Source organism: Amblyomma americanum, chromosome 6 (assembly GCF_052857255.1).
Source record: "Amblyomma americanum isolate KBUSLIRL-KWMA chromosome 6, ASM5285725v1, whole genome shotgun sequence".
NCBI lineage: Eukaryota > Metazoa > Arthropoda > Arachnida > Ixodida > Ixodidae > Amblyomma > Amblyomma americanum.
In genome coordinates, this window is record NC_135502.1 from 48,364,692 (window position 1) to 48,378,058 (window position 13,367).

Below are 13,367 nucleotides of genomic sequence, written 5' to 3' on the forward strand. Positions count from 1 at the left end.
TATTAATGGTCCTCTCAAACTGTGAATGTTGTTAGCATGTTAGCAGCTATAAAAGCAACAGTGCTAACTTTGTGCGTAGTTTTGCACATAAAGAAAGATCCATTTGACAGCAGCTATTCAAATCTAGTGGTCATTTGACAGGTACAGTGTTCTGATGCCCTGCACTGTGTAGGGCACATATGTTGTCCTACTGTATTACTGAACTCAATGTGTGCGGTAGGGTGTATTCAATCTAATCGTATGTTTTGATGGCAATATGCGCTTTTATACTCTGCAAAAATCCCCTATTTTGATATTTGCCTTCAAAAGATTGGATGTTAGGCAGTGAACTTTCATAGCAGAAGATGGGATGTGTTAGGGTGTGAACTCTCGTAGCAGCTTTGCCAGGAGTTCTTTTTTCCTTCCCTTTCCAGTTGGCAGTATTTGCATGATGAGGATGATTTAAATACTTTGCTACTTTGATGCAAATACTTGGTGCCCTGGCCTAGGAAATTAAGGCATATAACATATATGCTCAGTGTTATCTTGGAACTGTTAAGAATTTGTACTAAAGTTGTGGAATGCATTTTTAAGCATGCACATTTGCTTTTTTAATTGCAGTCTGGGGCACTCGGAAAAGTTGGGTTCTCTTTAATGTTCGTACTGACAGTCATGGTCAATAACAAAAGATGTTTAAACCACAACCCTTACAGCTGTAACTTATGCTGTTTAGCCTCCAAAACATACCAGGGTCGATGCTGAAAGGATAGACTTTTTAATACAACCAGCAGCAGCAATGTGAGCAAAACACCCTCCAAAGAAACAACCTAGGTGGGCAACCTGGGTCATGTGACCTTGTGACATTATTGTAAACTGCTCACCTTGGCAGGTGGCAGTTAAATTAATGATTGGTCGCGAGAGATTGCTTGGGAAGAGCAACCTGGGTCTCACAAGCCGCTCCGGTGGCTGTGTTTGAAACAGCCACCTGCTGGGGCAGTGGCACATCGCTTAACCGCTGCACCACTGCACCGAAAGTGGTGTGAGGACTCCAAGCAATCTATGTATGTAAAGTAGAGTGACCTGTTTCGTATATATGGGCATCAACCCATTAACACTGTCACGTCATACCCTTAACGTGGATCTTAAGTGTCCCCTCCGGTTTTTGTAGCTGGCTTGCAATAGGCACTCAATCCACCAGGCAGTCTAGCACATTTTTTGTAGCGATAGCTTTAGAGGAGACAGTTTAGAGGAGAGTTACCGTAGCACTGCAAAGTATCTTCTGTTTTTACAAGCTCTTGGCAAAAAAAATTCTACACACAAGTTTTTGTGAAGATATTTTACCTTTTGTTAAACTTCAAGGCAAGCGAGTGGTTTTCGTTGCTGTTACTCGGCTTGCTAGCTGAAGCTTTTTGTAACCAAGAGGAGAACACAAGGAAGTAAGTGTTGATTTGAAAGAGCAGAAAATGGTTCCAGTCCACATGCCAGTCCACTAATCGTGCCTTCAGTATACTTTATTTGTTGATAATGCAATATACGTGCGTTCAGTATACTTTATCTGTTGATAATGCAATCTGTGCCCTTGTGGAGCTGAAGGATACCTAGGGTCTGCATTGAACAACACTTATCAGGATATGCACCCGTTAGTGCCAGGTCGAGGGCAGTGTATGAGCACAAAGTGTGAGTAATGGACCATGACGTAATATGGAAGTAAGCAGTGAAGAAATGGTTTTTAGGACCATCTGCGTATGCGTCCTTTGTGGCTTAATCTCTTGCATTGAACCTCTTATTTACGAGGGGTGAGGCCTACTAGGTAACTTCAATTTTACCTTGTCAGTGCCATCGGATACAACACAAAAATCAGAATTATTGCTACCTCTGAAGGAAAAAAGGAAAGGATTGGTTTACTTATGTTTGCACCTTACAAATGAAATGCATGGGCAGGGACCCTGCATAGACATCTGGTTTATTGATGACTTGCTTTGTACAGCAGTCATCGTAAGTTTATGGAAGACAACTTTGGCAACAAAATTTAATTACTTTGCATCGAGGAAGCATTGCTTGAAATTTAATGATGCATTTTGTAATTTGCACCCTTATTATTAAAGGGGCACGTATGTATTCAAAGCGATGTGCCAAGACTGCGATGGAATTGGAATTTTTTCGCTAATGTTGCATTCCATAAACATTGGACTACAGGTGCATATTTTGCTCAGTTGAAATTTTTCCGAAAACATTCTTCCAGTCCTTTCACCACTTGCTGTGCAGCATTGATTAGGTGCACATAGCCTTCATGGTAGAGTTGTACATTGCACACCAATCATGATTTGTCATAACGGCTATGATGTGCTGTGTTGTGCTCATCTTGCTTCACCTGCTCCTTGCAGAGTGGTGGTGTAGTCACCCACCAAGGGGCGCCTGTGACTGGTGGCGACCGCAGGAGCAGGTATGGCGCTGTGGGACCGGCTACAGGAGCTCCCAGGGGAGCTTCTACGTCAGTGTCAGCTGGCCTATGGGGAGCACTTCCCCATGGAGGTTCGCTGTGCCCTGGCTGCCTGGATCGAGGACAAACCCTGGCAGGATTTGGACTCCGAGAACCCTTCTTTCGAAATGTATGCGCCGGCACTGGTGAGCTCGCTGCTCGAGGAGCTGCAGCGGAAGGCCTCTGCCGAGGAAAACTTTGTCATGCGCCTCAAGCTTCTTGAGGCTGTCAACTCATTTAAGGTATTTTGTCATTGTATTATTCTTGTTGTTCAGGGGCTTAAGTCATAACCCACTGGATTTCAAAACTCACCAATAAAGCCCATGTGTCTTGGTCTCTTTCCCTTCCTGCTTAATGTACGCGCAGAATTGAAGCATTTAGGTGCATGGCCCCTCAGAAAATGCCTAAATTTGATTAATATTGATGGGCTGTTTATTAAAGCAGTCTGCTCTGAGTGATTAGTCTTTTTAGTTCCTCGTAGAACTGAGTTTGAGAACCTCTGATCATGTTCATGCCACATGACAGTCGTGCTGTTATAAAAAACAAACAGCGTAGGCACTAATTAACAGGATTCGTTAAAAATGCACCTGAAGTTAATATGAAGTTGCTACAATTTTTTACAGGATAAAGTGCAGACAACCAGTGATAACAAATTGAATCTGTAATAGGACACATAGAATCGGATTGTGTTCAGCTTATTAGTTGCCATTTGCATGAGACAAATTTTGAAAAATACTGATTAAGCAGGCATACATTGGCATTTCTCATATGCTATGCTGTTTTCTTCTGCTGTGTGTGTGTTTGCTCTTAAGTGTTCGTTTTTACACAGGTGTAAATTGTAGGGAGCAAAACACAGGAACAGCTGTGTAATGGCAAATCAGCTTGTGTGCTTAATGCAGTACGCAGTGTATGTGATTGTCTCACATGCCCTATATGGTATCCTCATGTGGCGCAGAAAATTTGGGAGTTCAAACCTTTCAAAAGGGGGTAGCTTTTAGCAAAAAATCCTGGTTCACTGATTCACCTCTGAGCCCCTCTCTTAGTTATGAAGGTCGAGGAATTGCAAATTGACTTGATTTTATGTAACTTTGTGAATTTTGTCATTGCCGCGTAGGAAAAGGTGATGGCTTGAGGTTCATGCTTTGACTCATCTTAGAGTTGCTGCTCTCCATTAGTCTTGGTCGTCCAGTGCGACTTGGTAATTACCGAGGCACAAAAGCAGCTAAGGAGCTGTGTGAATCTTGCTAAGCAAACATTTTGCTTCCTGATATTGAGGGCTTTAAAGGGACTATGCAATAAATTAATTGAGATTACGTAAAGTAGGCGAGAGATAGGCATTTCATCACTTGTCACCCCAACACAAGAATTTTTAAGCTAGCATCAATAACAACGAAGATATAGACGATTAAAAATTACGCTCCTCCTCTCTCCCCTCAACTCGTACACGCAGGGCGCCAGACAAAATAAAGAAAACAGGTACGGGACTAGGCCCCGCCTTTGAATACGTCATCAGATGACGTTCGCTTTGCAACTTCCGGCTGTCGCTCCTAGCTCCCCAGCAGCAGCGTCGGCGGCGTGGCGGCATATGTCCGGTCTCTCTTCGCCTTCCTGGATTGCGGCGCGCGTCGGGTTTCTTGCTTGTCGTCTGTTGTAGTTAGCAGTAATAAACCCGGACCTCGAGGCGCAACTGCTCGCTCTTACAGCCGCGATGGGCATCGAGCCCTATGCATTCCCACGAAGAGCCGGGCGAGTAGCTCCGGAACTCCCGATAGAAGGAGGCGGCAGAGGAAAATTGAAACCATATGTGCGAAGGAAATGCCCTGGCCCGTGCTTGCCCGAGAGGGCCGCGCGGCGGCACGAGCAGACGATTTTCACGGCTACCGGAAGTGTGCCCGTGACGTCGTGGCTGCCGTGGCTCCAGCGAATGACAGCGTGTGGTGGCCTGGCGACGTCATTGGTATTGTGACGTCTTTCTTCCACGATTTTAGTTCCAAAATCGGTCACTACGAGCACCCCAATCGGCCCGCGAATTTTAAAAAACACGCTTTTTTTAAATTTATAATAGATTGCCGGCTCCATTCCGATGACTTATACTTGGTGTGAATGCTCATTAGCATCATTTCTAAACATAGAAAACAGTTACAAGTGACTTTGAATTCTTTGCATGGTTCCTTTAATGATTCTATTACACTGACAGATTGGTGTACATACAATATGTACTCTAATGTAACGGGAGATTTTTTACTGGCTGTAGAAGTGAAGTGTCACCCGTTGGGTAATAATTGACTCAGAATTATTGAACCATTTTAATCATATTTTTCTGCTCCACACAGGCAAAAGCAATTCGCAATTACAATCTTTGTTCCGTGTTCGGATAAATACGGTATTGTATTTGTTACTCCTTGTGTAACATGTCCATTGCGATTGGTCGTACAAGAAGATGAAAAATAAAACCGAATTTTGTCAGAAGCTAAGTGTATTTGCCTTGCCTCCTTCCTGTTACAGCTGTGCGTTGATTTGTTTTGAACAGCCTCACATTTTTTTTTAAAAGGAAAATAATTTGAATTTCCTCATTCTTCTTTTTCTCTTGTCTTGTACAGCAAAACTATGGGCACAACCCGGGTGCTCTGATCAGGGTGATCAAGAACTGCCTGGCCACAGAGATGCGCATCATCCAGCAGGCAGAGAACTGCCACCGGCTGGCCGCTCATATGCCAAACCCCCACGACCCGCACACGGAGATTGCCCAGCAGTTGGACAAGCTGCGCAGGCGCACACAGGTGAGGGCATCGTGTCCTGGGAAGCTGAGTAGGAATTGTTGAGAAGGCGATGAAACATCTCATCGTGTCTGCCCTGGGCATGCTGTTGCTGTTGTTGAGGTCGGCTTGCTACAAGACTTGTGTGCAGCTAGCAGGGGTGACGACATGCTTGTTCGAAGACCTTTCCTGCCCATCTTGTTAGATTTAGTGCCCACAAATTATTCCAAAAAATTGTGCTCCTTTGAAGTCGTAGCTTGCACAAGAGGGTCATTTTACAGTAGGTTGCCATGCCAACCAACTGGGTGGTCAGTGTGGACATGTCTTGACATGCGCTTGCTCATTGGCTGCGGCTGTGGTTGCGGGGTCTGATGTGCCCCCTGTGCGTGGTCTGATGTGCAGGAGACGGAGGACGAGCTGCGGCGCATGATCCAGAGTCAGGAGTCCTTTGTGATCCAGTACCAGGAGTGCCAGAAACTGCAGGCCCACTACCAGCAGCTGTCGACGCAGACTGGTAGCCAGGCCAACGTCGAGCTGCTCAACAAGATGCACAACGAGACCAAGGCCATGGAGCAGGCCATCCGGCAGCGGGTCAACGAGCTACGCGAGATGCGCAGCGTGAGTGTTGGGCTTTATCAAATAACACTCTTTTGAAGATTCGTTAAAAACGCAGCCGACCGCGGCGGCTGCATTTTTATGGAGGAAAAACGCTAAGGCGCCCGTGTGCTGTGCGATGTCAGTGTATGTTAAAGATCCCCAGGTGGTCGAAATTATTCCGGAGCCCTCCACTACCCCTCCACTACGGCACCTCCTTCTTCCTTTCTTCTTTCACTCCCTCCCTTATCCCTTCCCTAACCGCGGTTCACGATATATGAGACAGATACTGCTGAGACAGATACTGCGCCATTTCCTTTCCCCAAAAAACCAATTATTATTATTATAGATTCGTGAAAATTCTTTTAGGGATAATGCGTACATTCTCACTTCAGTGTGAATTTCGGTTAAACAAAAATCTCCGGATAACGAACGTTTCGGTAATCCCTGGAGGTTTTCCTATCATTTCATGTGAAATTGTTGCAGTTTAGCATACTTAAAGTAGCAAACATTTCTGTTGAACGAACGCCTAAGTTTGATCAAAGCATGTTCACCTTGTTGGTTTAGTGAAGATGGTTTAATGAATATTGTAAGGGACATTCTTTAGTGCCGTTATGTTTGTTTTTAGGCTAAATTCAGATAACTAGCAGCAGCAGCAGCAGTGGTCTAGATTTTCGTGCTGGCTTCTATTCAGCGAGTTGTGCAATCCGGAAGCCAGGCCTACAGGTAATGGTAGGTTTTTAAGAAGGCCGGGAGAAATTACTTTGTAAAAGATTTTTCACAACACCGAACATATCATGTCACTCTTGTTTCATACCTACGCAAATGTGTAACTTGACATGTGCTTGGTAGCTGAATCGATACAAAGCGAGGGGCTCTTGCATCAGTTGACGCTGGCGCTGCCATGTTATCGATAAGTTTCTGCAGCATTATCCAATTATCTCAGTGCAAATGATCAGCACTAGTTGAAAAGTGAGAGAAATGTTTTTCCCAACTGCTTGTGTTGGTGCAGTGTAGTATGGTCAACAGTAACTGATTGTGTCCACATTTGAGGACAGTATTGTCCAAAGCACCGTTAGTGAAATTGTGAGTGGCATGTGAGGTGATTGCGTCCTATAACAATTTTCAGTGCAAGCCAGATCTACATCCTGCTCGTTGCCTCTTGTGCCAGTCCAGCAGTATTGTAGCTGTTTGTTACAGTCGAGCCCGCTTATAATGAACATGAGCGTCACATGACGTCTGTTCGTTATATCCCGAAGTTCGTAGTAAGTGGACCACAGCTTTAAAGACAGTTGTTTGTCAAAACACAAAATTTTTTCTTTGTGAAAAAGTCTGTGATAGACATCTGCTTTTGCAGCGCAGATCCGATGAGGGAGGTTTCCAATTTATTTAAAACAGAAGCGTGCTATCGCCGAGGCTCTTGGCTAGACAAGTTGTCTGAGGCTCTCTATGTAGCCCATTGCTACAGGTGCACTTATGGGTGCTGGCTTCGAAGTTTCATCCTCACCTGATTCCTCTTCCCGCACTTAAAAAATAATGCCCTCGTCCGTGCATGGTTCCACGGTGTCGGCGTCGTTACCGACAGAAATAAAATCATTCTAACCAATATCATGACCCCTCCATGTCGGAGTCGACGACGCACTGCCACAAATCGCCGCCGGGCTGTTCATCTTCCGAAGCATCAGGCTTGGCATCAGACACTTTGTCGACGAAGCCGGCTTTGCAGAAGCAGTTACGCTCGCCAGTGGCAGTCACCTCCGCCCAGGCCGCTTTCATCATCTCTACTGCTGAATAGTACAATGGAAATGGGCACAGTGTTCCCGTTCGCCATCCCGAATTACAACCAGAGTCAGAGACGCACCGCAACAAGAGTGACAAAAGCGCGCGACGGGGTAGACATACAACGTGCACAGGCGGCAATCAAGCCAATCAAGCTAACAATACAGATGCACAGCGCCAACGGAGAGACCAATGAGAGGCATCTGTGAGCGTCAGTGAAGCCACCTCTTGGCTCCCATGGAAGGCCTGCTTCACGGAGTGTGGCCTCCGCAATCGGCACTGGCAGTGGCGCGGTTGATCGCGGAGGCCACGCGCGGAATTGCAAGAGAGTGAGGAGAGGGGAGCGGAGGTGCGAGGAGGGGCGGGACAGCAATCTTGGAAGGCGCGTCGGTGGGGAAAGGGTAGCACGCTCGAGAGCGGCACGAAACTGGTTGGGAAGTTCGTCTGCGATGAGGCTCAAGAAAACATGCCGCACGTCAGGAGCACACAGGGGTCGGGGGCAGGTTATCTCGCATCACAGCGCCGGGTTTACGCCGTCCGTTTGCTGTAACTGATCAGCAGGGCTTAATGATATTCGTTATACGTGTGATTTTGTGTCATTGAAACAATGTATATTTTGACGGTCGTGCAGGTCTCGTTCGTTATAAGCGAAAGTTCGTCTTAAGTGGAGCCGTTATATGTGGGCTCGACTGTACAAAAATAAATCTGAACGTTAGATATCAAAATTACTAGCGTTCAGTTGTATTTTTGCAGTACTTTCTTGGTATTAGAGACTCATTCGCTCTTCGTGTCTCTGAAATTGCTGTGCAGTATTTGTAAAGAAAACCTTCCCATGCTACTTGTGTGTTTCCAGCATTTTGCAGACAAACAGCACGAGACAGCGATGCAGCTGAGCGCACTGCAGACTCAAGTGCTGGACGACGAACTCATCAAGTGGAAGCGCGCCCAGCAGCTCGGTGGTAACGGCACTCCCTTCGAAAACAACCTTGACCAGATACAAGAGTGGTGAGTGTCTGTGGCTTTTTTTTGTTTTATTTTTTCCTTTGTGATATGAGTGCCTGTCCTCACAATGTCCTATCAGATAGCAAAATGTGTGAAGTGAATACAGTATAGCATCTATAATATGAATCTTACAGGGTGGCAAAAAAATTCATATCCATAATTTCATATCATCCAAAGCGAACAAAATCCATATGCAGAAGCATAGGAAAAATTAATGAGTGGTTTTTGAGGCAGGGAAATGGCGCAGTAACTGTGTCACTTCTCAGTTGACACCTCAACCCCACAGCTAGGGAAGGGAGGGAGGTGAGAGTGAAAGAGGAAATAGACAAAAAGGTGCTGAAGTGGAGGGCTCCAGAATAATTTCGACCAGCTGGGGAAATGCATTCACATAGATCGGTTTATGGCTGACAGGATTTATTTGTGACCGCGCAGCCCCAGCTCACTACTCGCAGCATGTACAGCGCAACTGGCGATTGCGACATCAGCGATGTGCGGGCCGCACACCACTGCTCACTGCTCGTGGTGGAGACCGCACAGCTAGCGACCATGGCGTGGGTGATGTATGGACAGTGTGCTTAGTGCTCGAGGGTGTGGTTGCGGCTTGCATATTCTTATCATCTGTAGTGGCGCTGGAGAGGGTTCGGAACATCCGAAATTCTGCTGTTTGTACACAATGCACTCCGAGCGAGGAATTTTACCAATTCGTATCAGCCGTGTTTATATCTTTGAGATTCTGCTGTAGTTAAAGAAAAACTAATGCTCGTGCTCCACCTCTATTGCTTGTATGGCATAAACTGTCGGGATAACCATTTTCACATTCACTCCAGAAGAAGAATGCATCCTGAGGATAGGAGGAAGTACTTTCAAGTGTTCTTAGCTGTGTTTTTGGGTACAGCGGCCAAGCAATGTGGATGACGGAATGGCAGTGCCAGTCAAGCCTCTGTTTCTTCAATTGCAGGTGCGAAGCGCTGGCAGAGCTGATCTGGCAAAACCGACAGCAGATCAAGCGGGTTGAGCACCTGGCAGTGCAGGTACCCATAGGTACAGCCAGCGCTATTGGAGACCGCTTCACTTCCCTCAACGCCCAGGTCACCAACCTACTTTCCTCCCTCGTCACCAGGTGAGCAGCAGAGAAGCATTCTGTAGCATGCAGCATGCTAATAATGGCCGTTCAGAGTTTCCCCTGAGGGAGTTTACTACTCACTCCATTAGTGTGGCAAGACTGAGTACATACAGTTATAGTCTTTCAAATTGTTTGAAGTGAGAAGAATCATGATGTGGTGGGAGTTTCTAGCAGGAATGCTGCATCCAGCATGGCACTGTAACGAAATAAGGACTTCTTATTTGGCTATGGTTGTGCAAGTGTTCTTCGAAATACAGTAATTCCTCGTTATAACGAAATCACTTTACTTGAAATATTGCTTTATTCGAAATTTCTTCCAGTCCCGGTCCAAACGCATGCATTTTAAGCCATATTACTCGAAGTGCACGATGAGCTTGACCCGCTTAGAGCAAAGTGGCGAGCAGAGGCATCGCTGCCACGCAGCGACGGCGACCCTTTTGTGCATGCAGTGTCAAATTAATACCGCCGACGAATTAGTTTCATGCAGGCATAGAACAGGCCACAAAGGTACCAAACCTACAACCGATGACCTGCCTAGTAACGGGTACCAAGCGAGTGTCGAGTGCCCCCAGCTGTTTACAGCAGAGCGAACGGAAGCTGTCAAATTCCATGGTGCAGTGTGCTCGAATCGGCCGCAATCGCATCGCTGGTAGAATCCCCATGATAGAATCCACACGAAAGTAAAGTTTTCGTCACGCTTTGCGATGCCAGGAAACCACGGTCTCTTGGATGCCGAAAAGTGCGTTGAGGGAGTGCGTTGTCAGTTCTGGTCACCTAGGTCAGGCCACACACGGCCTGGTTGCACAATTTCATTGACACTATGAGTTTTTTTTTAACCCAGTGGAGAATTGCGGGGCGCCAGGATTTGATCCCAGGTCCTCTTGCATGCGAGGCAGATGCTGTAGCTCTACGCCATCACTGCTACTCTTAGTGATCAAACATGGGTTAATGACATCCTTGTTGAAATCAAGAGGAAGAAATGGGCTTGGGCAAGGCATGTAATGCGAAGCCAAGATAGCCAGTGGTCCTTAAGAGTAACCGACTGGATTCCACGAGAAGGCAAGCGTAGCAGGGGCGGCAGAAAGTTTGGTGGGTGGATGAGATTAATAAGTTTGCGGGGATAGGGTGGCCGGATGGCACAGGACAGGGTTGACTGGAGAGATATGGCAGAGGCCTTTGTCCTGCAGTGGGCATAGTTACGTTGATGACGATGATGAGACTGTCCTTATTCTGAATGACCCTGGCATGGCCTCTGCAAAGCTGTATGCTTCATACGCTGCTTTGTCATTCTGTTTTTGGGACTGAGGTGACTTGGGTCAGAAGGTTCCTTTAAATCCTAGCTGCGACACAAGTTTGTGCAACAATGTTCGTGAGTCAGTAATACGAGTATATATTGGTATGTGTGTTGTGTGTTTACCGTCTGTTACGAGGCTGGAAGGAATGCCAGCCTAACTTGATTAGAGACCTCTGCTTGTTTGAACTTTTCTTTGTTCAGGGTAATTTTCATGCTCTGTGGGGTTTTTAATTTGATTCCACTGTACCATATGACTTGAGAAGATGATCTTGCTTACAGTGTTCTCAAGCTATGTTAAGGTACTGAATGTAGTGGTCATTAAAAGCCATTTTTCTCTGGTATTTTGGTAGAAGTTAGCCATCATAAAAGGACAGTATGGAAAACAACAAATTAAAACTTCAAGGAATCAGTCGGAAGTGTAAGCTTGTGGGAGGCACTGATGCTTGGTTCTGCTTGTTGGCACCTTCAGCACCTTCATCATCGAGAAGCAACCACCCCAGGTGATGAAGACCAACACGAGGTTTACGGCCACTGTGCGTCTGCTGGTGGGAGGCAAGTTGAATGTGCACATGACACCACCTCAAGTCAAGGTGTCCATCATCAGGTACATAATGCATTCCTCTAAAACTCTTTTGTTCTCCAGTGCTCCCGCATTTTGCGTTTGGCTGTCCTTCATTTTTCTTTTGTTGCGGGTAAGCGTGCAGTGAATGCACATGGCTTCAACACTAAGCTAGGAGGGTTGCCTGTGCTGGTGCAACAATATGAGAACAATACAAGAACTGAGGGGAGGCACGAAAATGACACGTTACAGGTGCTGTCTTTGTTGCTTTCGTGCGCCACTTGTTTATATCTGGTTTTTGGCTGTATTGTTTAATATTCAATATTGCAAACTTCACGTATCTATTTGTTGTCATTTCCTGCTCATTTTATTAATTTGCCCTGCACCAATGTCTAGTCCTAATTGTTATCGCCTTGTGTTTGCAGTGAAGGCCAGGCCAACTCCCTGCTGAAGAGTGACAAAGTAGGTGTTGGGTAAGTTCGCATTTTTTTTTTTTTTTTAAGGTGATAGCCTTTAATGGCTTATACTTGCGGTGACTGTCTGTCCATTACATGCTAGGTCACGTGACCTTGTAATGTCATCACAACCTGCCAACTGGACTGTGAGCAAACTGCCCACTGTGGCCATGACTGGCAAATTCAAATCAGTGCAATGAGTCTCAAACGGCTTTCGCCTTCCCGCAGTTAAGAGATATCTAAGTGCCTGCCACGAATTTTTTATCTCGGGAGTTGCCTATCTGATCGACTTGTATTGTCTTCATACTCAATAAAAATATAACTTTTCGTATTTGCATGCAGCCTTGTATCACTGCGATTTTTCAGTGCTCTTATTTAGTCAGTTTTTCACCCACAGAGAGGCTAGTGGCGACATCCTGAACAACACTGGAACCATGGAGTACCACCAGGCCACCAGGCAACTGAGTGTCAGCTTTAGGAACATGGTACGTGTGTTCGGCTGCCTTCTTCATTGTGTTCGTTTCCTAAAGTGCAACTCGGGGGATTTTTTTACATCGACGCATTCTGCTTGAACTTTTCCGGGAGGTACTCTTCTTATCCTGTGCACCAAATTTTGCAGCTTGGCTACATTTTGTTTCAGTATAATGTTTAAAACTTCCTGTTTCATGGTTTCGGTAGGGGTCATTTCTACAGGCAGCCTTACTTGTGTGTGGGAAAGGAAAAAAAAAATTCTGAACCTGTTTTTGGTTGTTTCAGACAAAGAAAGACTGACGTTATTACTCGTAAGTCAACGGTAGTCAGTACACACACAAGAGGTTTCTTGACTGTAGCCATGACTTCATTTGTTGGCCTCTCGCAGCGTCTTCGTTAGTTACAACCCAGTTTCAGTCTGCTGTTTTTTTGCTGCTTTATAGTAGTTGTTTTGCTTGTCTCGCCACAACTATAACAAAGGGAGGTGCTAGCAACAGTAATGCGATGGCCAATTAAAAATGTTCCAAAATTCAGCGCAGTGCGGTCAGACTTGGCAGCATTTCTGCACTTGGCTGTTATGGCGTCCTCATTACTGCAGCACATCACAGCAGAAAGAACCCGGAAAAATATGTATTGAATGGTGTTTCATGTGATTTTTCATTGATCACTGCAGATGTCTGGAAAGTTCTTTTAAACATGAATGATGTGCTGGTTTTATATTTAGAAAAGCTAGCACAAAATGTCCGCTCACGTGGTCTCCCACTGCATGCAGTCGTACATCTTGTTATTTTTTTACAAGGTATTTCTAATGCGAGTGGAATGAGTGACAGCAGCAGGGGCTGTAGAGTATATGGCACTCCCATTACTTGTTCATTT

At 45.7% G+C, this 13,367-nt stretch overlaps 1 protein-coding gene across 7 annotated transcripts in view; it reads left to right on the plus strand.

Moving 5' to 3' along the window:
* Positions 1-13,367, plus strand: part of Stat92E (Signal transducer and transcription activator Stat92E) — a 177,660-nt gene that overhangs the window by 93,477 nt on the left and 70,816 nt on the right. For all 7 annotated transcript variants that reach the window (XM_077669357.1, XM_077669355.1, XM_077669354.1 and 4 more), the window contains exons 2-9: positions 2,364-2,700; positions 5,059-5,238; positions 5,617-5,832; positions 8,441-8,592; positions 9,548-9,709; positions 11,476-11,610; positions 11,991-12,038; positions 12,418-12,505. In XM_077669357.1, coding sequence (XP_077525483.1) covers positions 2,425-2,700; positions 5,059-5,238; positions 5,617-5,832; positions 8,441-8,592; positions 9,548-9,709; positions 11,476-11,610; positions 11,991-12,038; positions 12,418-12,505 — 1,257 coding nt within the window. In that variant the 5' untranslated portion in view covers positions 2,364-2,424. The remainder of the gene's footprint in view (positions 1-2,363; positions 2,701-5,058; positions 5,239-5,616; positions 5,833-8,440; positions 8,593-9,547; positions 9,710-11,475; positions 11,611-11,990; positions 12,039-12,417; positions 12,506-13,367) is intronic.